The sequence below is a fragment of the Gossypium arboreum genome, chromosome 11 (assembly GCF_025698485.1).
Source record: "Gossypium arboreum isolate Shixiya-1 chromosome 11, ASM2569848v2, whole genome shotgun sequence".
In the NCBI taxonomy this organism is placed as follows: Eukaryota; Viridiplantae; Streptophyta; class Magnoliopsida; order Malvales; family Malvaceae; genus Gossypium; species Gossypium arboreum.
Window position 1 is genome coordinate 16550374 of NC_069080.1, and position 27009 is coordinate 16577382.

Here is a 27009-nt window from a genome sequence, read left to right on the forward strand (position 1 = left end):
TTTAGTTAAAATCATAATATTGAGATGTTAAAAATCATATAGACTTAAATTTAAACGCATCAAATATATTTTTGTAACATTTTTTATTTTTGTAAAAGAGTAAATTTTAATAATTTTTTGAAATAAGTGAAACAAATTTAGTAAAACATTTAAATAATAAGATAATTATTTGACATTTTAATAACACAAATTTCTAACATCGTAGAGTTTGAGATTTTATCACATGATTTATTATAACTTAAGAAAATGACAAAAGCTAAACCCACGTGGCATATGAGATGTTTGATGCCAAACGTTTTCTATTGGTTTTCCTTGTGTATAAGTAGTACAAATACACAAGTAAATAAAATCAGTTTCCCATTTGCCTTTGTTCCTTTGCACCTAACCATCTCTAATCTCATCCTCCATTAGCTAACCGTCGAAACCCCGCTTCCCTCTCTCTTTAGGAATAAAGCCCAAAGCAAATGTTAAGTCGTCGTCGGAATCTCCGCCACTTGAGTAGCTGAAGCGGCGGTTTCACGCTACGTTACTACGTTTCAACTTCCAATTTCGCTCTCCGAAAACGATGATTTCTTTTTAAAATAATCTAAGAAAAAAAACCTTTTTTGACAACGACACGCCTCTGCTACGTTCCCAAGCTAACTAACCCAAAAGAGGGAAAAAAAAAAAAACACCAATAATTATTTTATTCTGAAAACGATAGAGAGAAAAAGCCCGCCCTTGTAACCTCCTAAAGTAGTGGCTTTTGCTCATATCCTCTTATACATGGTTTCGATTATTATATATAAAAAAATATTTTCGTACATAAAGAATAACGAGAGAATCTGAGAAATTCAATCATCTGTTTTTCGTGAATTTAATTTCGTTCAATTCGTGTGAAGTGAATACGTTTTTTTTTCAAGGTATATTTGGATATATATTTTCATAAACTTTATTGTTATTTATTGATACATTAATGATTCCTTGGAGGATTTTTTTTCTTCTTTTAATTGTGTTTGTTTTGATATTCGTTGTTGGATCTGACGTAATTTAATTTCGGTCCTGTTTCTGACTAGTAATAATCTTTTTTTTTTCTCTCTGTATGCCGATTCATGTCCTTTTTGTCCATTTCCGCTTGATTTTTTTTTTGGTCAATTTCGTTGTTTTTTTTAACAACAACGAGCTGTAAAAGAGAATCGAACAGATCTGAAAGTTTTTCTACCATGTAAAACTACCTTCTTTTGTTATTTCTGAGATTTTCAGATTCTGTTTGGTTGCAGATACAATTCTGATCTTGATCGAGGGTAAAATTACAATGCCTGGTAAGTTATGTTTAATTTTACTGACTTTTGTTCAAATTCGAGATCAAAATGGTGATTCGTGGATTGATTTTTCAATTTCTTTAATAGTTCCAGGAGAGTTAATTGCACTTGAAGAAAGTGAGAAGTTTAGCAAGGATGCGAATTTGGATATTGAGACGTCTGAAGACGACAAAGGGAGGAGGGGACGAGGGAGATCTCTGAAAAAGAAAGCGATGACTGCTTCGACGAAGCTAACTCATAGCCTTAAGAAGCGTGGCAGACGCGTGTCTGATTGCAAATACACTGCAATTTCTATCGAGGATGTAAGGGATGGGGAGGAGGAAAAGGCTGTCAAAGCTTTTCGCCAGGCGTTGCTTGCAAAGGACCAGCTTCCCCCACGTCATGATGATTACTACACCTTGTTAAGGTAAACAACCAGTAGACTTGTACTGCAGTTTCTGGAAGGAAGTTATGTTATTCATTTGCGTAGGCACTTCGCATTAACCATGTTGATAAGAGATGAGATCATTCCTTTGAGCCAAACATGTGCTGTTTTAAAATTTACAAATGATAGCTTGAATAATGCTACCCATCAATTGACTTTAAGAAGATTTTATAAATGTTTATTGCTGTGAACAACATTTTCCATTTGTTCTCTAATTTTCATAATTTTCTGTGGTCTTTCCTTGGTAATTTTTTATTACTTTTGTCAAACATCCAATTGACGGTAGCTGGTGGGTCCAACTTGAACATAAGACCTGTAATAATTCCCAACACTTTGTAGAGGTGTGATTGTACTACTTGACACTCCCCTTGCCTGTAGCTTAACAGGCTTACATGTGGATAGCCTTGCAAGTGGCTTTCAACCTTATATAGGGTTAGGCAGGAAGAACATAACAATCCTTGGCTCAGATACTATATCAGAATGCAACCTAAAACATCTGGAAATAGATGGAGGGCTCAATTTGAATATAAGACCACAGAAACCCAAAGCGGATAATTCCACTTAACAATTTCATAATCTGAAATCTAGAAGGCAATTTTTGGATTTTTTTTCATCGTTACAGCCCTGAGTTTCTATAGGAATTTTGGATGCCACTATTGAAATTCTGGCTCAAAATAAAGATTTAACAAAATTGGATCCAAATGAAAAAGAAAGAATAATTGATCAGGAAAAAATGTTTTCCACACCTCATGGCTCATGCAGCTTCTCCTTTATGGTCTAGGTTTTCTAGTGAAGAAATTTATTGGAATTTTTTAATATAAATATCAGAATTATTTCTTGGCTGCATTATTGGTGGTTCATTTCTTGGTGTACTATATCAAACCATCTTCAATTTACTTATTACATGAACTGCAACTGCCCCCTTTATTGAGTTTTGGGCAGTGTACTAGTTTTGGTCATCAAATTTTTAGCAGCAAGGATTTGAGAAATGTATCTTATATAAATGAATTATTTAAAAAGCTACTGCCTAACTCGGAGGATTTATGAGTAGACTCTTATTCTAATAAAACTAAGATTTTTAACTTCGTACTCTGAGTATCTTGATGGACATAATGCAAATTCACTGTGGGGTTTGTTCTGAAGCATGATGTAACGGAGTCTGCTTTGATGAGCTGGTGACTCCCCAGTTAACCCTGGACTATACTCTCAGAACCAGTATACATAGAAGTGGAAACTTAGCTCCACTAAACATAATATTTAAAAAAAAAAAATACTTATTCCAGCTCATCCAAATTTTTTTTTAAAAAAAAAGAGGGAAGAAAAAGAAATCATATGTTCAAAAGCTTCCATTCAACAGTGTTCATTCATTTAAAAATCTGGAATTTGTTTTTGCAGATTCTTGAAAGCAAGGAAGTTTGACCTTGATAAAACTATCCAGATGTGGGAAGATATGCTGAACTGGAGAAATGAGAATGGTGTAGATACTATTGTACAGGTAAATTGTTCCTTCTATTATTTTTAAACTTCATCAAATCATAAGAAGTGCAGTAAAAATTTAAATGATGGAAATAGCAACTTTTTATATCTTGTTGCTTATGAAGGATGTGTGCTGTCTCTCTTTAATGTTGGTAACAGTTTCAGGTATCATAGTTTTTAACATATGCTGTGATGCATATGCAGGATTTTGTGTATGATGAATACAAAGAAGTTCAGCAGTGTTACCCCCATGGTTACCATGGTGTGGACAAACAGGGGCACCCTGTTTATATTGAAAGAATTGGTAAAATTGACGTTGGCAAGCTGATGAAGGTCACTACAGTGGAAAGATTTTTAAAATATCATGTGCAGGGCTTTGAGAAGGCTTTCTTGGAGAAGTTTCCTGCCTGTTCTATGGCTGCCAAAAAGCCTATAGATTGTACAACGACAATATTAGATGTGCAGGGGTTGGTCAGTATTCATCAATCACAGAACATATGCATTTCATGCTGTATCATATATCTCATTATTTCCCTCATTATGCAGAACTGGATGAGCTTTGGCAAGGTTGCAAATGATCTTGTGATGCGCATGCAGAAAATTGATGGTGACAACTATCCTGAGGTGTCTTAATTGTTTCATTAAGCTGAATGAATATATATATATATATTATTTATGTGTAAATTTCTCTATTGTTGGTAACATCATAATTCTCTCCTCAGACTCTACATCAAATGTACATAGTTAATGCTGGAAGCAGATTCAAAATACTATGGAACACTGCAAGAGGCTTTCTTGATCCAAAGACTACTGCAAAGATTCATGTAGAAAAATATTGAAACATGTGATCATAAACAAATATATTTTGATGCAGGATTTTTGTTTTGGAGGCTGGTTTACTAATCAAGCAGTTTTCTTTCACCATACAGGTTCTTGGGAACAAATTCCATACTAAATTATTGGAGATTATTGAGCCAAGGTTGCGACTTCTGTATTACTACTTAATTATCTTACTGCCTGCTTGTTTTTGGACTTTCTAACTAAACTTGTTTGTGGAAAATCTCCAAAGCAGCCAATTGCCAGAGTTTCTTGGTGGAACTTGCTCATGCCCTAATGATGGTGGGTGTCTTAGATCTGATAAGGGACCCTGGAAAAACCCAGAAATAATGAAGGTAGGATCCTTATCAGCATTTAGAAGGAAAATGAATAAATAATTGAAGCATTTAGTAGAACTCCTCTCTGTTCAGACATGTTGATGTCTGAGAAATGCCATGGTGGTTATTATTTTTTATGCTCTAAGCTAAAACTGATTGCCGGTAGTCTACTTGCAGTTGACACACTTGGGTGATGCCTTGTACTTGAGGAAAACAGAAAGTTCTGAGAATGACAATTTGGAAGTCAAGTTTTTGCCTACTAGGGTTCCTTTCACTACCTTTTATATTCATCAATTTCTTTGAGTACTGTCATTTTATCATTATTTAGCTATGCATCATGTTCCAAGTTAATTGTTTCTTTGGCAGGTTGCAACTAGTGAAATATCTTGCGTTTCTGATGTGAGGCCAGATACTTCAGATTTCATGCAGTTAGTGTCACTTTCCAACGAAGTAATCATCTCTGCCTCATCTTTCTGACTTCTATTTTAAGTTTGGTTATGAACTTATTTATTAGAGTTTATAATCCTTGTTTCCTTTTGTGCAATATTATTTAATATTTATTGATCCTTGTGCCAGGAAAGGATGAGTGGTCCTAACTCTTTGTATCGTACTAGCAAACCAGAAAACGCTGCAAGAACTCTAGCTAGTTCAACAAGTGAGTGATTACTCACTTATCCTAATTGGACATCATATTTGTGTTTCTATTGTTGTCTGTTGATTTATATCAGATCATTGAATCTGGTCGGGGCACATGTTGTGGTAGTTTTCTTATATGTCCTTGTGAGGTGTTCCTACGATCTCATAGTAAAAACCATAATTTGGACCAAGAATGGGGCCATTAAAGCATAACTAGTAGCAGTAATTAGTCTCGGAAAGGTACTGGAAGAATTATGTCCAATCATCCACACTATTAACATATGAAAGTTGGTAGTTGTAACTTTGGTGTGTCTCTTAAATTTTTAAGACATAGTTGCTGTATATCATAGTAAATGATTATCATATAGGCCAATGAAGGTGGCTTAAAGTAAAAGTAAAAATAGTAGCCCTAGCATATGCTTCCATGTGTAGGGAAAACTTGATCAATTAGCCAAGCTTGATTAAGATGTGGAAGCCTGTAATTATCTATCTGATTTCACCATCCATTCTAGTTTTGAACTTGTATAATTGTATTCACCTTCAACATTTCAAGTTTTGACAATAAGATTTCTAGTGAAGCTTTCTTGACATAAGATCATTATCTCCTCTTTCTCAGTATTAAAACTTCTTAATGGTAATGCTAATTTTTTCTAATGCCGCAAGCTTTTACATCTTAATTTTGTGCTGTTTTCAGATGACATAACTACCGATGTTAGTCCCAGAAATGCAGGAAAGAAGCTTGTACACCATGTGACAAGTTTTTTTACTCACTTTGTACTCAAATTGTTAGCATTTATATATTTCTTAGTCCCTGGACTGGGAAGATTTCTGAAAGCACAAGACTCGAAACAACAAACAGAAAACCAGTCAAATGACCAGATGGCAGGTTCAGGGTCTACAGAAAATGGAATTTTGACAGAAGCAGAAGAGGACTTGCTCCGTCCATGTTGGCAGAGGCTACAAAATTTAGAAACAATGGTAACCAAGCTTTATAACAAGCCTGCAAATATTCCTCCTGAAAAAGAGGACATACTTCTTGAATCATTGAATCGGATTAAATCCATGGAACAAGATTTACAGAGAACTAAGAAAGTAGGACCTCTTTCTACTCTTTAGTCTTTATTGCAGCCTGTTTTTGTGCCTTCATAAGTCATGGTTGCTGAACACAGACTTGATCTTTTGTAGGCACTATTTACAACTGCATCAAAACAAGTAAAACTTGCTGAGTTGTTGGAGGATTTAAAGGAGAGCAACTTAGCTGTAAGTTCCTATTTTCTTGGGGAAGAAAATATAGAACTGGGAATCTTCCTTAGGAAGATAAGAATGGATTTTAACTGTTGGTGTAGGAAAGTAATTTGGTGACAGTAATTGTTCAACCGCAGCATATACCTGAATATTTGGAACTGTTGATATATCCATTTTGTTAGAGCCAAAGGAAATATGTTATTAAGCATATAGATGCTTCACGACAATAAAAGCTGTTACAATCTAGTGCTTTAACCCAAGCTTTCCAAACACAAAGATATTTTGTGTTGTATGAAATTGAAGCTTCTCTTCCTTTGAAGGTAAGTAATCTGGTTGACCAGGTTCAGAGTAAAACTATCTGTCCCCTTTGTCTTATATAGAAAATTGAACTTGCTTGGTGCATGCCCAACAAAAAATGCTTTTTTTTTTTTTTTAAACTTCTAAATATGGAATAGATTAAGTGAAGAGTACCTGTGGATGTGTTCAAATAAGGCGCTTATGAGTATGACATTAACAGGGGAAATTTTCATGTTGGGGAAGAAACTACAAACCATTGAACCCAGAAAGATGAAATTGCTTGGGTGCCGCTGGTTTAGCTTTGATTGTGATGAGATTGAGTAGCCAATATGCTGTCTTGTTTTGTCTCTCAAAAATGCTATATATAAGAGCAGGAGTTGGGTATCTGTCTCTCTTGACAGCTTTAATCAGGTTGACTAACTCTTTTACATCACACTCTTTCACTGGTATGATACTATATAGAACATTGAATCTCATTTTTGTTTCTGTGTGGCCTTGAAATGGGCAGTCAAGGTTGATGCAAGACAGTTGCGAGATGATCATTGAAATAAACTTTCTGACAAAGTAGTTGAAAAGAGCCGTTCTTGAGCTCACTCGCATAGCATTGAAAAGAGAAGGTAAGTTCGTGTAAAAGCTAAGTGTTAAAGGGCTAAGTTAGAGAGGTGCTGCAAAAACTGGTGATGCTTTGTGACTTTTAATTTATACAGAATTTTGGAAAGATGAATGTAGATGGTTATAAATTGTAATACCAAGGATTATAGTCAATTACAGCAATAAACGAAGAAACTATTACTACTTGATTAAATCTTTTAGGCAACAAATTTCAAAAATAAAACAAGATTAAAGCAAGCTTATAAATAATAATGTAATAAATCTTATTGGCTAGGCAAAGAAATTGGCCCTCAATTACAACGTAAAAAAAGGAAAAACTAAAATATAACCGACCCACTCTACACCGCCACCCTCTTCTCCAAAATTTGAGGTTTAGGAATCCAAATCTTCCCCCTAAAATGTCAAATATATCTCCGGTGGCCGACCCAACACCCGGAAAAAAGTCCCAACCCCTTCCATGGACACACCAAGAAACTCTCAACCTAATCCAAGCCTACCAAGAAAAATGGTATTCTCTCCAACGCAGCAAACTCAAAGCCTGGCAGTGGCAAGAAGTAGTTGTAACCGTCGCTGTACGCTGCGGCCACTTAGACGATTCACCCGCCAAAACCGCTCTCCAGTGCCGTCACAAGATGGAGAAGCTCCGCTGTCGTTACCGCTCCGAACGCCAAGGTCTCGCTTCGGGAGCCCATTGGCCTTATTACGACCTATCTCGGCTCGACCGTTGGCTTCCTTGGTTCCTACCAGAGGGCTAAATTGCTATTCCGAAAATGGACATGAAGCTGGGAATAATTACTATAGCAACTACGTGGTCGAGGAGGAACAAGAAGATTATTATTATGATGATGAAGAAGAAAACAACCAGTTCAGTAAAAGCCGCAGTATTAACAATATATTGCGACGGCCGAGTGCTGTGAACCGGTTTTCTGGATTCTTAAGCGGGGGGGAAGGAAAGGATTAGAGGGGAAGAGGATGGGGATAATGACGTGGCAGTTGTGGCAATGGAGGAGGAGAACAAGGAAATGGCACTAGCAGTGGAAATAAGGAGATTTGATGAGAAGCTAATGTGGGTAGAAAGGAAAAGGATGGAAATGATGCGAGAAACTGAAAGATTAAGAATGGAAATGGAGAACACAAGGATTGAGATGATATTGGATGCAAATAAGAAATTTGTGGATGTGATCTCAGCGAGTTTCGGCTCAAACAAGGTGGATCAAAAATTGGGTTCCTGAAGAATCTCAGAGCAGGTTCGGGTTTCATACAATCAAGATTTTTGCAGGGCAACTGTTTATATATATATGTATATATCTTACGGGAAGAATGTATGATGTTCCCGGAATTATTCACGTTGTACTTCGCACTTGTTTGTATTAGTGTTTTAACATTTTGAAAAGTTGGAACCTTACTTTGAGTCGGTGGTTTAGCTGTGCTAGTGTAAAATGACTGCTGGTATATACGAGTGACTTCTTTGTGCTCGATGGATCAACCCTAGCCATTATTTTTTGAATGATTATGTAAAGATAGGGATTGCCGTGTTGTATTACATCCCTGCTGTATTTTTTATTGCATCTTCATTTAAAAGTTCGGCGACACTGTTACAGAATATGCTACTGTCTGATTTTGTCTTGTAATACAAGAGCCTTGAAGCGTATTTCCTGTCCATGATCAGAGCTTCGACATTGTTCACATTCCAGTAACGTTGGAAAACATCAAGCTTTGAACCAATTCCAGTAACGTTGGAAAACATCAAGCTTTGAACCAAGACATGTTTGGGTGTATGTGGAGATAGGCAAGACAATAAATTTGATGTTGAACACATCTGAATAACTAATGCGAGAAACCCAAAGCATCAGTGAACGTTCAATGATTCGTGATTCAATTAATAGACACATCAAGAAATGGAAAAGATGAGCAATTAAAGGGTGGTTGTTGCATTATGAGAATTTGAGGAGTGGTACACAAATTACAGCAATAATTCATTTGAGTGGCCATGAAATGGCAGTCACAAACGCCCATCATAATCTGGATACTTACACCAACAAGTGCGCACCAGAAACAAACCTTATATTATATATTCACAAAATTTCCGAAGGCTTTTTTGCCCATAACAATCATTCATTGCTACCCACTTGATCTGGAAAGGGTAAATAATACATGGCACTGATCTACTGGGGGTAAAATGAAATAAGACTTCCCCTCCCCTCTGCATACGAGCAGGGACACCATGAAAGGAATGGGAGGGCAAGGAAGTACAAGAAATCGAAGATGTGACCTATTATGTACAAAATGCCTCTATATTCCGTCCCCATCTTCCCAATGCTCTCGTCTAGACCACTGGTAATATACATAAAATCTCCCAAAAACCCAAGAAGAAGTAAAAACAGAAAGAGAAAAGGTCCATTCTTTCTGTGAATTTCTAACCTGCAAATAGAAACCACCTCTTTCCGCATTGCAATGCCCCCGTAGAATAACCAGCTTTATCTGCATACAACCCAAAGTTCCTTTAGTGTCTACTCCCCATTCAAGTTGAAGGAGATTTTGATACCAAATACGTAAACACAAAGGAAAAGAAAAAGTACATAATCCAAACAGTTCACAGAGCCAAGCACCAACAGACTGCTAGCTGTAAAAAGGTAGTCCATCCATAAATAATTTTCAATCAACAGAGGGTATATTGGGATAGAGAGAGTCAAAGTTTTAAGAAACAATTGAACAACGATGCTAGAGAGGGGTTAGCATTTATCATCATTATAGTATTACAACAGTATATGACAATTCCCAATGTTTTAGTTTTTCCTAATATGCCAACCTAACATGTAATAGCTCTAATATCAAACCTGCCTACCTCTGAAAATCATTAGTACCTGTACATTGCTGTTACGAGGACATCCAAACCCAGCCTAGCATAACCCTTTGCTGTTGGAACTGTTCCGTCCATAGGATTGCTTCATTCTGGCTTAGAATTGGAAGGCCTGTGATACAAGCTGCCTTGTACTGCTTGTAGATGTGGAGTTTGCTGTTGTGACTGTTGCTGCAATGGCAGCTGTTGTGGGGGTGAATTATGCAGGTCTTGCTGTAATTGCTCTTGTGGCTGGTAGTGTTGTTGAGATGGGGCCGGTGTTGAAGATTGTTGTATTTGTGGAAGTTGTGGCAGCTGTGCCCCAGCCTTGCTCCCATGAAGTGGTAAGCCACCTGGTAATTGTCTCTGCCCTAACACTTGGCTGACAGAAGGTACTGGAACACTAGCAGCTGAATTTGTAAGAGGGGGGCTCCCTATGGATCCCACTTGAGTGGCCACAGTTGGCATACCAGGATTATACACTGGATCTGATGATTTCCACTGAGAACCAGCAGAAGAAACATTTTGCACTGTGTTGTTAGCTGAATCAATGCCAACTTCGGACACTGCTGCAGTTGTGGTTGTACCCATCTGCAAAGCATTATTCATGGGCTGTTGGTCAGCTTGAGCTGGCTCAGCCTGAGGTTTGCTGAGAGGATCCGAATTCACTTGTCGATTCTGTTGAAGCACCCTTTGAACAGTAGATTGGTTTTGATTAACCTTCTTTTGGTGTGGCTGTGACTGTAGCTGCAAATGCTGGTGGTTTGGACCCACAGAGGCTGGCAAGACACATTGATTCCCAGCTGATGGTATATGACCAGAAGGTACCGTGGAAACTTGACCTTGAGAACTATTATCTGAATGGGAAGCCATCTGCTGGGGTTGCTTTGTAGAAGGGGACGTTGCTCCAGAAAATAGCTTTTTCTGTGGCTGGGAAACTAGAGGTTTAGATTGTTGGACAGGGCTTGTACCAGGCCCGGGATACAAGCCCTGACCTTGCATCAAGTGCATGATCTGCTCTCCTTTCTCAGCAGCTTGGTTGCTAGGGGCCATGCTGAGGCCATTCAGATGAGCAGGGTCAGCGGAAAGGTTCTGATGCACCAGCATGTTCCCTCTTCCTACTCCCTTCAAAAGTTTAGTTTGCTGTTGGGACTGAGGTTGTTGTCGTTGCTGAGGATGGTGCCTGCCAGACTGTTGAAACTGCTGCTGCTGTTGCTGGGGTTGCCGCTGCCGTTGCTTGCCTATCTGATTGTTCAATCCACTAGCACCAGTTTGGGGACTCCTACCAAGTCCATGAGGGGCCAAGTGGTGTTTCTGTTGGTGCTGTGATGACATAGGAGTCATTGGTGAAGATGGAGGGGGGAGTGACACTGGTTGAGTTGATGCTTGAGATTGAATCTGGGAACTATTCTGAAGAGAAGAGGATATGGGAAGTTGGGTCTGAGGCTGGACATGTGACAGCAAAGTGCTAGATGCAGTGAACTGTTTTTGCTGCTGTTGCTGGGGCTGCTGTTGCTGCATAAGACGCTGCTGCTGCATTTGCCTTTCTTTAGCGAGGCGCATGGCATATGCTTGTTGCTGCGGCCCGGAAGCATGATTGGAACCCTGATGTTGAGGATGATGAGAATTGCTCAGTGCATGGGACTGCTGCTGAGGCATTTGTTGCTGCTGCTGGGGATGACCAGGATATGACTGAACAGATGGTGCAGTAGATTGATTAGGGTAAGCAGAATTCAGCCCATTGAAAGCAGAAATTCCCTGGCCATTCCCTTGAGCCTGCATTTGGAGCTCTGGACCGTGGCCAGGCTATCAAAAGAAGGGGAAAAAAGTCATATAATTGAAAGTTGTACATCATCACATGGACAAGAATGATAGAGCTCTAATGTCATTGATTAGTAAGAAGTTTCAAAGTAACTCTAAAGTAAACAAACATACATGGCCAACTCAACCACATAACTATACGTAGAGGAACACCTTAAAGCTCAAGAGATGAGATTAATAGATAATCAAAATAAATTATGAAGAAAGGTAAAAAATTAGTAGGAGAAAGCATTTTGTTGTTGATCATCCAGAATACCATCCAACTTAAAGGCCCTATTATCCAGCCTTTACTTAAGTCTTGAATTTCATCAAGTTTTAAATCTACTGAAAGTGGTTATTTAGATGCTCACAGTTATTATCTTTCTGCTTGGTATCCCGAGAACTATGGTAAAGGAAAATTTTAGGTCTACAGTTGTAAAAGGGATTCACTTTGATGAGATTTTTGGCAGTAAGTGATCCTTAGTCATTGAAAATTCCTTTTACTTTAAAATATTACAGAACTATCACAAGGCTTTTGACCGGCATCCATATGGTTAAAGCATGCAGGATTAAATTCCCCATGTTCAGGAACTGGCATCTTTGATAGTGCAACCAATTATCAAGCAAAAAATCAAAGCTGATTATTGATATATAACAATTAGCCATTTATATGGAATAGAAGAGGCCCAAACAGCCAAACCACGATATGTTGGAGCACAGATTAGATTATACTGCTTTACAAAAGTAAATAACTTACTCGCATCATGTGCTTGGTATCACGAGGTCTTAACATTGAGTTTCCTTGACCAGAACCTGGTCCAGAGTGCATATTGACAGGGTTTTGCATTCCACCTACCAAATTGGAGGAAAGCATGCTGCCAGAATTCAGCATTGCTGATGATGTCATTCCTTGGAAGCCAGGCCTTGAAATTGGCATGCTTCTATTTATCCCACACATCATTCCCAAATTATTCCCACTTAGTACACGAACCATTCGATCTGATCCAGAAACAGCCCCAGGGAGAGACAAGTTGGACTGCTGAACATTCCTGCCAGATAACATTTGATTATATTGTTGCATTCTATGCTGCTCATCAGCTGGCAAAGATGTTCTCGGAACACCATGTCTACCATCCCTGAGAGCAAAATATGACCCAAAATTTGTGCCATTAGCATGTGAAACTACGCAGGCACAGATAACAGCAATCTACACATTAGCTCAATACCTCACAGATGAATTGAGTGGTGTAGACAGTGATGCTAAATTACTGCCAAGAACCATGCCGGAAGATCCCTGTAGTGAAGAATTCGCTGCAGAGGAAGGAAGCATTGATCCTGCAGCTCCTTGATTTGATATTGCTAAACCACTGGTATTAGAAGCCTGATATCCAAGGGGTAGAACATCTTGGCTTGATGCAGTGGCATCACAAAGATCAAGAGGCCTTTATCCAGACAATGAAAATAAAAATGATATTGGCGCAAACACAATAGCAACAGTGAAACTAATAACAACGATTGAACTAACAAAGCTAAAACATTAATAAAAAGGGGACAACAAGGCTTACGTTAGAACCCCTCCATTTAGGTTATTGGGGCAGACTTGGGAAAGAGCAATAACATGAGAGTTGTGGACTGGCACTATCTGCTTCGGATCCTGGTTATCATGCTTTACAAGATACAATAAGATAAAGGCCAATTCAGGAGTTTGAAAGAATCAAGGTGAAATTAAAGAAAAGATAATCTACTATGCTTCCAAGTATTAAGAGTGTAGGTTATGTTCAAGTCCATACTAATTGCCACACCAGAGAGTGCTAACACAATTGTGAAACAACGAGAAAAATACCTGACAGCATTATAAATCTAGGTTCAAAATTAATTTGAAATTTAATTAAGAGCACAATCTTATGTTAAACAAAGTACACGTATAGGGGCGCAACTTTGAGATGTTCAAAGGCAGCTAATTCAAAGTTTTCAAATAATATCTCAAACTTCAAAAATCTGTCTATTGTGCAATTCAACTAATATATCACTATTTATTAATGTTTATTCTACCACTCAATTGCTACGTAAATTGCTCAGACTAAGAGCAGCGAGAAGTACAATGGATACTATGGATTCATAGCAAGCCTTTATTCTATGACTGGAAGAAGAGAAGAGGTCATCTAAAACCAAAAGATTCTTTTATCGCTATTCTACATATCTAAGAAGTCTAACAGGAAAAAAAGAATTTAACTTTCAAGAAGTTGCAGCTCGAGGACAATGGAATAAAAGTGTGCCATTGCCACCTTATGATTTATTCATAATCTTCTAGGAATTTCCTGAAGTTAGTACTTTCATTTCAGCCTAGGTCTCTCGAGGCACCAATAATCACAATACGTGAAACATCATTCACATATTTCTACATCTAAAAAGAAGAATGACAGCATACCAGTGTTGATCAAGACACACCTGACATATCAAATAGAATCCTAAACAGTGACAATTGACCTCTTTCCTTGATGAATAGATTCTAATGTTTCAAAATAGCAGGAGTAGAGCGAATCTAGTATATTTTAAATGAACAAGTTACATGCACTTTCAGAAATTCAGTTAACAGTGCGCAAGTCTTCTCAAAATGTTCATGGTCAGAAATTTGCATCGAACTGATTAAAAATGGCAAAATTGACATTGCTGAAGATGCCAAAAAGACTATCTTCAACTGATTGATTAAATCAGACTCATTTGTTCTTAAAACTATCAAATGCCAGGATCTCTAGAGATTAGAAATGTATCCCATATGCACCTGATTCCGCCGGTAGTGCTGTTTCTTGCCAATATGTATAATTTTCTCAAAATGAGACTTCAGAGTATCCTCTTCCATTGGTCCTTGCAAACGTTGAAACAACTGTCTCGCACTTCCCTGCATGACACACAGCAGGAGGACACAATCACGGTAAAATTAGCTCCATTGAACATGTCCATCATCAATGAATTGAAAAATGGAAATCTACTAGTTTTTAGGGACAGAGAGGACCTTGGGAATGCCAGGCAATGTGGATGGATATGGCTGAGAAGATCCTGAATCATCAGCACTGTCAGCTCCATCTCCACTTCTATCCATTAAGATTTTATGCCGTTCCTTGCATTCTTTAGGCTTGCGGAATATGCACTAGATGCATTGATAAGTTTCATGAGATAATTGCCCGATGCAGAAAAGGGGAGGTAGATGGGAAAATGAGGAAAGGGTGAAAAAAAGAATAGAACTAGTAAGGCTGCTGTAGATATAGAATGAGATTATAGACAAATGAAACAACGAGTAGTGGTTTTAGAGCAATATACACATCACTGGTGACAATTTAAAAGCATTTCAGGCACATTAGAAGGAAGCCTTAGATAACAGAATATTTGCTAAGAAATTAAGCTGAAGCACAAACCTTAAACTGAAGGGTACTGTTAATGGCATCACTTATAAGCTCCCAATTTGGACCCATGTCGTGTACTAGGACAACAAGTGCCTGAACATAAATGCAGTAACACCTCAAGATTCTGCTGCTAATGCTAATAGATACAGAAGAATAAGAACAGGATAACAAAAATTAACCTGATCTTCAAATAGCGACCAGGGACAACCAGAACCAGGCTCGCCAGCAGACATCTAGAAGCAGTTTACATGATTATAATAATTAAACAAGAGATACGACACCCATGAAGCACATGATCAACCAGACAAAAAATGCATAAATGAAAAAAATACCTTAGGTGTTTTGGCTTTTCTACCTCTATCACGACCATGAATTAATCTAATGATTTTGTTGGGGTTGGACATATTACTCATTTGTGACCCTACTGGTGAAGGGATGGATCCACTAGGATTGATGTCAAAGGCATTATCTGGCTGTTGCTTCATTAGCTTCAACTTCTTGGCATTCTGTTGCCCATATAAAACTAAGGAAAAGACAATTGAAAATGTAAAGTGTGAAGAACATGACACTGAATAGATATATCCAACCAACTAACCAACCATTGACTCAAAAATGAGAAAATAGAGCTTTACCACTGGATCCATTAGAATCAAAATGATGACTCTCTGATCTCTTTTTGGAATAATCTCGCTGTCAAAGAAATGGCACCATCAAACATGAGATCATCAATTAAAAAAGAGTACAATGAACAAATAATTTAGAACAAAGGAAGAACAGATGAATATCAAATAAAGTTCAATGCCACAAAAAAAGACTTATGACTTAAGGCATCCTCATATCTATCATGCAAAGAATGATATCAACATGGTCAGCATACTCCTTGCTCTGATGTACTATTGAAAATACTAAAATGAACTTAAATTTTGAGATTTTGCTTAAATCAAGAAACTGGAACAAATTTGGCACAAAGCTTATTAAAAATTAACTTAAAAACTGTTAATTCCTTCGAAAAATGGATGGGTAAAATCACAATTTAAAAGTAACAAACACAATAACCTAAAACTCTAATTACTCATCTAGGCAGCAATTTTTTTTTTAATTCTTAATGATAAAATAAATATACTGTTTTAAAAAATATATAAAGAAAACAATGAAGCAAAAGAAAAGAAAAGAAAACAAGTCTGTTTATATCAGAATAAACAACTTGTCATAATAAAGATAACAAATTCACCTGTTCACTGTGAACAGTAGATTCCAGCTGCCAACCCTGATCATATGCAGTACACTACGAAAAGCAAGATTCAGGCACTTAAAAACCATAAAGAAAAAAAAAAAAAACTAGCCATACCATTTCTGGGATAAACAGACCCCAGTCAGTTAAAACAGAGGAATTCCTACGTACAAGATTCTTGCCCTTTTTCTTCTTTTTAGGTTTTGTTGGTGTTTCTGCACAATCATATGGTAGCTGCCTTTCAAAATCCCCGATTGATTCAACCTCATTGCTTTTCTGCATCTGGAATCCTCCATGCAAAGTACTCTGATCATCCTGAAAAGAATTAGTATCTCCACTAGAAGCATCTGTTTTCATTGGAGCCTGTAAGCCCCCAGCAGCAGCAGCACTGCCAAAAGGACTTATAACCCTCTGTCTGGAACCAGTGCGCACACGTTTTGTTGGAATTGGACCAACATTTAGACTACTACCTGGCCTTTTTCCAATCAACACGGACTGCTGAGCACAGCTTCCATATGGCAAATCAGCATCCATTTCATAGGGTCTTGCAGGATATGATTTCATAGGGTTCTTCCGCTTCTTCCTGTTTAGTTTTGATGATTTTCTACCTTCGAAGGCTCCGGGCAAATAATATGTACTTGTTTCTCCTTCATCCTCGTCATAAACAAAGTCATCATATCCAAACTCTGAATTTGAAGAAGTTGTAAGGAACAGAAGACTATTAAATGACCAAAAGAACTAGGAAGGAAGTGTCATGATTACCTGCTCCATCATCATAAGCGGATGTTTCAACTTCCTCTTGTGCACTACTCCCAGTTTTCTAAGAAAAAGAAAATATACAATAATAATCAAGATTGAGCAGAGAAGTTCCAAAAGCTGCTGCACTGGGCAAATTAGAAGAAATCGAAATGGGAATGTATATATGTTCTCCATGATAAGTTTCATTGATGTACTTTTCACATGCATTACATCAGCCCAGTATTATAGGGAAGAAAAAGAGAAAGGTCTTGTATAAACTCATTAAGGACCTATATTTACCTCAGTCTGTACCAAATAAGATTCAATAGATCTCCGGTAGGTTTCCATAGCACCTGAAGGAACTGAATAGAAGAGGCTTTCCTGAAAATAAAGCACATAAAAAGTTACAGGAGAAAAAGAAAACATCTGCACAAGATAAAGAACCCCAAAACAGAGCATGAAGAGTTAAACAGATGCAAACTATTAAAAGAGATAGATCACAATGCTATATTCAAAAGCTAACAATGCCGTGTTAATAAATCTTAATAGCCAGAAAATTTTAAGCCATACTTCTGTTAGGTGTTCATTCCAAGAAATGTCTGTAATGCCAGAGTCAGATATCCTGTCAGGAGTTGCTGGTGCTTCAGCTTGAAGTGTTGGGACAGGGGAGCTGTTATATTTCAAAAATCTAACAGCATATGCCTGAATAGCAAACTCATTGTTCTTTCCACGGTGCTCCTGCTGCTCCTTATGGATATCCTGCTCCAGAACATGTTGCACATGAAGAGAAGATAGAAACAAAAATGTAGCATCAATATGATGGAAGTATTTGGAAGTTTTCGTAAGAGAAAGGAAAACCTTTTTAATATTAAAAAAGATCAAATTTTATATATTAGTATTAAATATATTTTACAATTAAAACTAACAGTTAATGATTAAAAATAAGAAAAGGCCAAGCCTGGGCTGAAAAGTTCTTGCCCAAGGCTCAGATTTTATAGTAGACCTAAGTTATTGTTTTTGAATTGTAACCATCCAAGACTAATCCATATATATACCTAAGTTCTCAATTACATCTTCTCTTCCTCCCCAGTTCAAGTAAAATTACCTCCATACCATATATCTAAGAACAGAACTTATAAGCAGATAACCAACATGATTAACATACAAAACCAGTTATTAAAAGGAATATAGAAAAAGCTAGCACCATGATTCAGTAAGAAATTCAAACATAAAAAATTATCATCATGACAGTCATCACAAGAGGCATGCATAAATTACTTGGAAATAAAGATAAAAAGGTCCAACAATATAACCAATACCATATCCAGTTCTGCATTCTTGTTCTCAGTAACTTCATTGGCCCTTGACCCCACCAAATCATGACCACAGTTGTTTGGACCAAGACTTCTATCCTTACTATTTCGAAGCAACTCTGCCGAATGCCAAAACTCCATGACAGCATTAGCAATGGTTAGAGCTACTCTTTTGAGTTTCCAGAACTGATTTTGTTCTTCATATTTCAGCCGTGAAGTAAAAGCAGCACGTCGACACAATTGAGTCGCAGCAGTCATCTTCCAGAGACGCTCCTATAGGCACATAAAGAACAAAAAAGTAAGCTTATAGGCAAATTATGTCAATTATGCTCTCTAGTCAACTTCTTATACAGCTGCAGTATCTGACTAAAGCTAATAAATTAAAAAGCTCACAATAAGAAGGGAAAAACAACAAGAAGAATGCATAAGATGGATTCAGTTTACATCTAATAAAATAATACCTGAGCAAAATCATTTGCCAACCATGCCATTTCCTCAAGCACAAAGTCCCAGTGAGATTTCCGGCGGTTCTCCAAGGGTAAAGCGCCAACAGATAGCTCTGCAATCCTTTTCCGCTTAGCCTGTTTACCATAACGTGAGACTTTTGAAACTTTTTAAACCTTGCATCTAATTTAAGAGATCAGAGGGCATATATAAACCAAATATATAAACAAACCACCTCTATAATCCGAGCCTCTTCCAGGATTGAATCTTCATGCGCCTTGTCCACCACTTTTACATGATCATCCAAATTAGTCTGAACATCAGTATTAGCCGTCGAGCTTCTTCCTAACAAAGTCCTCTCAGGAATCTCGCAAATAAAGTTACCCATGGTGCCCAATGGCCCACTAGCACAAATGTTTTCGTTTTTGGAGTTAGAATTACCACCCAGCACCGTATTAGTTTTCCTATCAGCTTCTGATACAGGGGGACTGCTTTGTTGCTCCTCTTTGTTGGAAGGGCAACTCACTTCATTTTGTAATTCAGATCTAATCTCTTCCTCCACTTTGACAATAGAATCGGTAAGAGAGTGGTTTTGGGTCATGGAAGTTTGGGCATCACAAATGATAGCAACATTATCAACAGCCGCGATCTCATTCTTTTCTTTTGCCAATTCACCAACAGCTAAGTTTAGCGACTCCTCTTTTTCTGATGTTTGTTCCATGGGCTTTCCATTAGAATCAACATTTTTTGGATTAATACATGCATCATTATCATTATTTACATCTAAGCTTAAGCTGTTTTCAGTGCAAGAGGACTCAGAATCTAATCCCTTCACCCCTCTTGCAGCACTGCTATTTTGCCCTTCAGCTCGTATGTTTTTCCCATCTCTTTTGGCGTCACCAAACCCATTTAACTTATTAGAAATAGTTTCATTTTCAGCTTTGTTTGCACCTGAATCAGCTGGACATTCAAAACCAGTTGAAATTGCCTGCTCTTTTCCTCCAACAAGATCAGGTTCCTCAGAAGCCAAATTAACCGCAGATTTGTGAACATCCACTTGAACAGGTTCATTAGGTACTGTAGCATCAACCTTGCTTTTGGGTAGATCACCTTTTGACTGGTCAGTCGTTGCTTCGGCAGCCCGCCCACCATCTAGCTCCATATTCAACAGATTACCAGAAGTGATCACCTTTGAAGCCAAATCACCATTTGAAGTTGCAGATTTTGCGGTATTAACAGAAGGTATATTCTTGTCTTTTTGGTTATTTGTCAAAACCTTCTCATCCTTTGATGATACACGAGCAGGTAAAGAAGGGCCATGACCACCTCGACCCTGACCCATCTCTGTTGAACTTGATCGTGCTGCATCTCGATTTAATTTTGACCGGTTCCTTCGAGCATATGGGCGGAAGATAGCAGAATCTTCTGATTCCTTGACATTTTGAGTCCGACCCATCTGAGAAGACTGCTCTGATGGAACAACAGTATGCTTCTTACGAGGATGCATTGATTTCCTTTCACCTTCAGGCAACTCATTTTCACCATGAAAAAGTAAGAGATTATCAGCACTATTGGGTTCACAAACTGCAGGGATCCCTGGTCTACCACTACTTTCTACAGAATCACCATGAGGTGAGGCAGTCAATCCAAAACTGCCCTTCGCTTCACTGTATTATTAATGGACAGGTGACTCATCAGCTAACTACTCCATTACAATTTAGAACATAATTTTGCAGCACATAACAGAAAAAAGGACATACCTGATAGCAAAATGTTCTGCTTGCTGATCAGTAAGAGATGTAGACTGGACACTAACTGAAGCTGCATTGCCAAATTTGAAATCCAAAGGATTTCCACCCTGGCAGCAATGTGTTTTATTGTGAATATTGATCAATAAGAAATAAGAAATAGCAACAGGAGATAAAATGCATACTTTCTCAAGGAACTCCAGTTCTCTTCTTCTTTCCTCGCGAACATCATACTCCTGCCTGTTATAGACAAGTAAAAATGATAATTAAAATGGAATATTTGCATGTTGCTAGAGATGTGAACCAAGTGCACTTTTCAAGATAACTAAAAGAATTTGTTTAAGCAATGGACTGCAAGTATAACCTAAGCTCTGCTTGAGCCTTCTCAATAGCTACTCTGCGCGGAGAGGTCTTGACACCAATCCCAACTCCACCATCAACAACACCTCCCATGGAATCAACCTCAGCATTTACTAAGAGAGCAGAGCCTGAGTTACATCCATGCATCCCTACCTAAATATCTACAGGATAGCCCCTCCCATTGATGCAAAAAGAAAAAAGAATATGATATTCGTGAATACCTACAAAAGATGTTTGAGTAAACAAAAGGAAAAAGAAAATCAGAATAACAAACAGAGCATACAGAAACCAAGGCAAATAAACAAATAATGAATTGAAAAGCAGCAGCAAAGAACTATGAACAAATAATTTCCCCTCCAGTAAGTTGCAATCCAGACAACCTCATAACCACAGTAAAGATAATTTTATTCATTCAATAAAAATTCAAGTTTGTAACAATTCACAATCATACAAAAACTACTATCATCAAATCACTCAAGATAAAAAATAAAAAATAAAAAAAAGAGGCATGAAGTTTTCCAGAAGCTCGGATATGTATGAAACCAACTCCAAAATACAAGGTAGAAACTCCCAGCAAATGGACAAGAATACAAAGAGAAGAATCATGAATGTATTTTGTACATTGTTTACAATAAGAATGCCTTGAACTAGATTAAGAAATAAGGAGAAGCAATATTATTCCTATTTTTTCTTATTCTTTTCCACAATGTGTTGGCACTTGCCAGAAAGGGAAAGAAAAAAAAGTTTTACATAACATCATCAATCCCACTTAGATATCATATCTTTTATCTTTTAATTTTCCCCTCCCACACAGCAGTTTCATAGCAACTTAATTTATCTCCAAAAGCCATTAAAGTGCACTCCATATCTTGTATCCATTTAAAAACATGCGAAACAAAGTTAAATTTGCACGAGGAGAGATTCCCACTAAGTTTTGAACAGTTAAAAAAACACAATAAAGGAAAAACATATCCCGACATTAATTTGAAGGAAAAAAGCAATGCTGAATGATAGTAAATTAACAAGTACATCAATGGCACCCGACAAGCATACTCGCATTTCATATATACGCATGCATAAGAGTAAATGATATCATGAAAAGAGCTCCGCACCAGCAATTCTCTACAACTTCCGGATAAGAACCACAAGAAGTCAAAAATCAGTAGCTAAACAACAAAGTTTAGTGCGAAATGAGCTTTCCCAGCATTTAACTTCGAATTAATGTCAATAAACATATATGAAGACGCTACCACGTAAATCCACAAGCATTCAATAGAAATGTGAATAGAAAATCACAGGAAGGAACAAACCGAAACCCTAAACGCATTGAATCACGAAAAGAGTGCCCTAATTTGGAACATTACTCAAATTCTAGGGTTTCCAGAACGAAAATTAAGCACGAAATGAAACCTGAATTGGGGTACGGAGTCGTGCAATTGGGAACTAGGGCACAGCACCGAGGAGCACCTGAATGTTCCCGCTCTTTTTTACACTCTCGTTACCTCTCTATCTCTCTCTCCTAGGGTTTTCAAGCTTCGAGCCCTTCCTCAACGTCGTTGTCCTCAATCAAAACGACACGAATTACCCCAAAATACGACACATCCCTGTAAAATGCAAGCCATGAGCACGTTGTCGAGTCCCTCTCTATTAAGAGTCCTTACACCTTTGTGTAACTTTTTTTCGTTTTCGCTCGTTAAAAAAGTTTTTGGTTTTTTTTTTAAGCGATTTTTTTTCCTTCGAGTTTTTTTTTTCGTTCGGATCAGCTGATTTTAGTGGGCCTTGGGTTTTTTCTGAGTGGGCTTTACTTTTTACTTGAGGAAGATGACGAGTATTTTATGGGTTTTCCTTCCAATCTGGGCTTTTTTGGTTAAGCCTAAAGATTTATTATATAAAATAAAAATTCATAATTTATTTCGTGAAAATTTGTTTTCCATTTAAAAGACTCTTAATTGCTTTTTTATTTAATTATTTTTCTTATTTCCATTTATGTTGCTATCCATTTTGGTTTTCATAATTTAAAGTACTAATAATTGCTGTTGATAAGTTTTTTAAAAATGTTGTACGGTTTATTATTATTGTAAAGTAAAAATTTGTATTTAAAATTCATTAATATTATAATATATGGAATAGATAAACTTAAATTATATTAAGTAATAAATATTATGATATAAGTAATACATGGAAAATATAAATTAATTTCTTTAATATTATGATATATGAAATATATATAACCTTAAATTATAATTAATTATATAACAAAATTTATAATTTACTCAAATGTAAAGAATCCTTATTGTTATATGTTCTTAGGTAGCAAGGTATTAATAAATATCCAACTTAAATTATATTACGAATATAATATATTAATTTATGGTGCCTATTGTTAGTATTCTGATATATAAAATACTTTTAAATAATTAATATAGATTATATGTAAATTTATATATTAACTATTATTTATTTATATAAACTATTGTAATACATAGAGAATAAACAAGTTTTTACCTCTAACTAGACAAGTTATACCTATTAAATATAAAATTATAAAATAATCTTTGACAACTTTAAATTCAAATACTAGGTGAAATTTTACATTCGAACATTTATATAGGCATGGCTATGTAATATGTACCCTGATCAAATGACAGGTATTGCTTGCATATAAGCTCTCCTGACCTCTCTGGGATTCATTTCCAAGAATCTGCGACACTCTTTTCTTGGTACGTATTTCCCTTGTTGCGTGATTGTAATTGTAAGCCTTGCTCTGGGAAAATGGTTCTTGTATGGTTTCTTGAGTTATGCATACGTTGCCAACTTTTTCTTCTTCTTTTTCGTTTAATTCATTCATTTCTTTCTTGATTTCTTTTATTTCTGAAACAAGGTATTCTAGTTTTTTATTATATATTTGAACTATCTACTGCAGTTTTGCAGGATATAGTTTCCATCTTAGATAATCTGCAACCCTCCTAGTTTGCTGATTTGGGTTTCTTTTAAAATGGATCATAGCTTTGTTCTGAGAAGATGGATGGTGGAGGGAGCGGCGGAGATGGTGTTAGTGACAGCGAAAATGAACCAATAGAAGGCTCCACTTCCACCACGGCAACACAGAATCCTTCCGTTGTCATTGGCCAAGAACACCAACCGGAACCAAGTAGATTCCCCTTGCATAATTATAGTCCACCTCCACCACCTTCTTGGCCTCCACCACCTTCTTCGCCTCCACCTGTTAGACGCACTCCTTCATATCCACCGCCTCGGCCTCCACCTCGTACATCTCTTCGCTCATATACACCTCCTCCGCCTCCACGAAGGCCTCTAACTGTTACTAATTTTAGTTTTTCACGTCCCACAGATCCTCTCCGAGCAAGAATTCCGCCGTAAGTAACATTGCGTGTTCTATTATCTAATTCATCTTCTTTTTGTATGTTCCTCTCTTCGTTTCCCTTCATATCTTTTGCTCGTAATAGACCCCCTGGATTTTCATTTCCCACACCACGTCCAAGACCGCTAAGGCAGCCAAGTCCAGCTTTAGCAGCACGACCTTTCTTAACATGTACATCACAATCTCAAGGGATGGTTGGATCATCAGTGGCACTGGAACTAAACCATTCTGGTTCTGCGACGCCTTCACATGCAAAACCTGGTTTGACCCTTTTTCTCCAGTAATTTGCACACTACACTGTTAATTTTCCCTCTTTCTCAAGTCTCCTTTAGGAATTTCTAAATTACTACTAATAATATGGACAGCATTAATCGTAGAATAATGTAGTTAAATTTTACTATCACTGTGTCTTTCATCAAAAGTTATAATAAAGTTGCCTTTTCATCACAGATCCAGGGCGTAGAAATCGGCTGAAGATTATCACAAAGAGAAAGAGATCAGAGGAAAGCAAGGATGGAAACAATGAGGAAAGAAGCGGTATCGTCATCAGGGATAAACAGCCGCCAAGTAGAGACAGATGCAAAGAAGATCAACAAGGCAACCCTGATGATCCTGACTCGGACAAAGACGATAGTTTGCCCCGCATGGACATTTATCAAGGAATAGTAGATTAGATGAATGAAACAACCACAGCTTTATGGATTGTCATATGCGGTGGCTATTAAATAACTGTTACCATACTCCTTGAGCATAAGTGATAAAACTCAGTGAAAAACTTTCTTTACAAGAAAAAAAGATTCCGTGATGGATTTTTATAGAAATCGTTCTTTCCAGACAAGTAAATTTGGTAAATAAAATCTAACAATGAATATATATAGCTTCTCTTAAAAGAAGCCATAGACAAATTGCTGAATCCACCGGGAAAAACCAAACAAACAATTGGAGGAAAACACCGGTGGCCATTTGGAATATGTCGATATTTGTTGGCAGTGTTATTATAAATACTCTTAGACGGTCTTACCGAAGCTGATAGTTACAAAAATTGACAGATCGTGGATTAGTATATTATAAGATGGTTGCTCAAAGTTTCAATAGTTGCCATTTTCGTCATTGTTATAGTATGAGATTACACATGTGTTTAATGTGTAGTTAGTTAGGAGGTTAAGCAGTTAGTGAGCTGGTAACAGCTTTCTCAAAAGGTTTCTCAAATGTATATATACGTATACTTGGACACTATTCCATCATGCGATTTCAATAAAAAATTGAATACAGTCATTTGCTATTTCTTGTATTTCTTAGTAAAAGAATCTGTTAGCTTACTAGGTTCCTATCATGGTATCTGTCGCAAGGTGATCCTAGGCCATGGCTACCGTGCATTCCGTCGAGTCTGACTCTGGCTCCAGCTTCCTTGGTGATCGGGTGGCCACGTCCTTCCCTCGGCATGAGGTTGTAAAGCTTGACGCAGAGACGTTTATTCAGTGGCAACAACAAGTTCGTCTCATCCTTCGTGGTTATGGCTTGCTCGGCTTTCTTGATGGAACACTGTCGGCTCCACCGTGATTTATTCCGTCCTCCGATGGGGCTCTTGTTTCCAATCCGGCGGCATCTATTTATGAACAACAAGATAACTTACTTACCTCGTGGTTGTTGTCCACGATCAGCTCCTCATTTCTCTCTTCATTCACGGATGTTAGCACTGCCGGTGATGTCTGGCGTATGGCGAATAACTTGTTTGCCGCCGATACTACTGCAAAGCAATCTCAGTTGCGCCATGATCTTCATTCTCTTCGAAAAGGTACTCTCTCTGTTCGGTTATATGTTGACAGAATCAAGAATTTGTGCGCTCTTCTTGCAGCATCTGGATCTCCGATCTCGGAGGCTGAATGCACGGCGGTTCTTCTTGTCGGTCTTCCGACTGACTTTGAAGCCATCGTATCTCACGCGTCGCTCTCTCCGGTTCCGTTATCTTTTCAACGACTAGTTGATGCGTTGCTTGAGTGTGAGGCTCGCCAGATCCGCTCTATCTAGGATGTTTTGGTGGCTGCGAACGTTGTGGAAGGGACTCCGTTGCAGCCGACGGACGGGGGTCTTCGTGGTGGTCGCTTATCTGGTCGTGGCCGTGGTCGAACCTTCCGTCCATGCATACAATGCCAGATTTGCAGTCGGTTCGGTCATCTCATGCAGCGGTGTTACTACCGTTATGATCGTGATGGGTAGTCGGTTCCGACGTGGGAAGCAAATGCTCCGGCTATGCATAATCGTGGGTTTGATCTTGGTGCAAACAGAGGTGAGCTGGAGCGTGAGAATCGACCCCCTGCCTATGATCAAAATTGGGGGTCTCTTGGTCAAAATTGGTGGTCTCACGATCAGTCAAATGCTGGAGTTAATAATGTTGCCTCACGTGGGCCACCTGGCTATGGCAATCATGGTTTTAATCCATTTGGTTATTGTGGTAATAGACCGAATGATTTTGATGGCCGAAACTTCAGTTCTGGCTTTTATGGGCGTGCCTTTGATGTTGGACGTCGTTCCTTTGGGCCACACCTTGATGGTGATTCTTTGGGCCACCCGTATGGTGGGCTTACTTTCTGATCGAGTGGGCCTAGTG

At 37.8% G+C, this 27009-nt stretch overlaps 4 protein-coding genes and 1 pseudogene across 11 annotated transcripts; 4 read left to right on the forward strand and 1 right to left on the reverse strand.

Moving 5' to 3' along the window:
• The first annotated feature begins 315 nt into the window (after window positions 1-315).
• On the forward strand, window positions 316-7338 carry LOC108473883 (phosphatidylinositol/phosphatidylcholine transfer protein SFH9). Of its 3 annotated transcripts, XM_053021530.1 has the most exons (15): window positions 316-1301; window positions 1389-1707; window positions 3121-3220; window positions 3406-3672; window positions 3748-3825; window positions 3924-4025; window positions 4131-4180; window positions 4274-4373; window positions 4533-4619; window positions 4722-4805; window positions 4932-5010; window positions 5686-6083; window positions 6177-6251; window positions 6754-6944; window positions 7042-7338. In XM_053021530.1, exons 1-14 carry the CDS (start codon window positions 1295-1297, stop codon window positions 6805-6807), a joined length of 1800 nt encoding a protein of 599 aa, XP_052877490.1. In that variant the 5' UTR covers window positions 316-1294; the 3' UTR covers window positions 6808-6944; window positions 7042-7338. The 3 variants fall into 3 exon arrangements, with proteins under 3 accessions (XP_052877490.1, XP_052877489.1, XP_017631175.1); XM_017775686.2 differs by lacking the exons at window positions 6754-6944; window positions 7042-7338 and having other exon boundaries at window positions 320-902; window positions 1260-1301; window positions 6177-6590; XM_053021529.1 differs by lacking the exons at window positions 6754-6944; window positions 7042-7338 and having other exon boundaries at window positions 317-1301; window positions 6177-6590.
• A 16-nt stretch (window positions 7339-7354) lies between these two features.
• On the reverse strand, window positions 7355-22890 carry LOC108473449 (chromatin modification-related protein EAF1 B-like). 6 transcript variants are annotated; one of them, XM_053021526.1, is made up of 23 exons: window positions 22430-22889; window positions 21024-21132; window positions 20845-20899; window positions 20672-20769; window positions 19147-20578; window positions 18929-19048; window positions 18474-18740; window positions 17725-17913; window positions 17455-17535; window positions 17179-17236; window positions 16588-17102; window positions 16417-16470; window positions 15818-15875; window positions 15518-15708; window positions 15365-15418; window positions 15198-15278; window positions 14798-14932; window positions 14567-14683; window positions 13350-13450; window positions 13011-13226; window positions 12542-12920; window positions 10010-11790; window positions 7355-9626 (listed from the first exon to the last, which is right to left on the reverse strand). In XM_053021526.1, the coding sequence occupies exons 2-22, from the start codon at window positions 21110-21112 to the stop codon at window positions 10093-10095; spliced, it is 5988 nt and encodes a 1995-aa protein (XP_052877486.1). In that variant the 5' UTR covers window positions 21113-21132; window positions 22430-22889; the 3' UTR covers window positions 7355-9626; window positions 10010-10092. The 6 variants fall into 6 exon arrangements, with proteins under 6 accessions (XP_052877486.1, XP_052877484.1, XP_052877488.1 ...); XM_053021524.1 differs by lacking the exon at window positions 22430-22889 and adding an exon at window positions 9725-9768 and having other exon boundaries at window positions 21024-21240; XM_053021528.1 differs by lacking the exon at window positions 21024-21132 and having other exon boundaries at window positions 22430-22890.
• Window positions 7544-8708, forward strand: LOC128284044 (trihelix transcription factor ENAP2-like; annotated as a pseudogene).
• A 1150-nt stretch (window positions 22891-24040) lies between the features above and the next one.
• LOC108471596 (proline-rich receptor-like protein kinase PERK8) lies at window positions 24041-25075 on the forward strand. The gene is made up of 3 exons (XM_017773193.1): window positions 24041-24396; window positions 24487-24662; window positions 24852-25075. The coding sequence occupies exons 1-3, from the start codon at window positions 24041-24043 to the stop codon at window positions 25073-25075; spliced, it is 756 nt and encodes a 251-aa protein (XP_017628682.1).
• A 688-nt stretch (window positions 25076-25763) lies between these two features.
• Window positions 25764-26618, forward strand: LOC108471599 (uncharacterized). Its single transcript, XM_017773195.1, has 3 exons — window positions 25764-25957; window positions 26063-26400; window positions 26461-26618. The coding sequence occupies exons 1-3, from the start codon at window positions 25764-25766 to the stop codon at window positions 26616-26618; spliced, it is 690 nt and encodes a 229-aa protein (XP_017628684.1).
• Window positions 26619-27009: the final 391 nt, after the last annotated feature.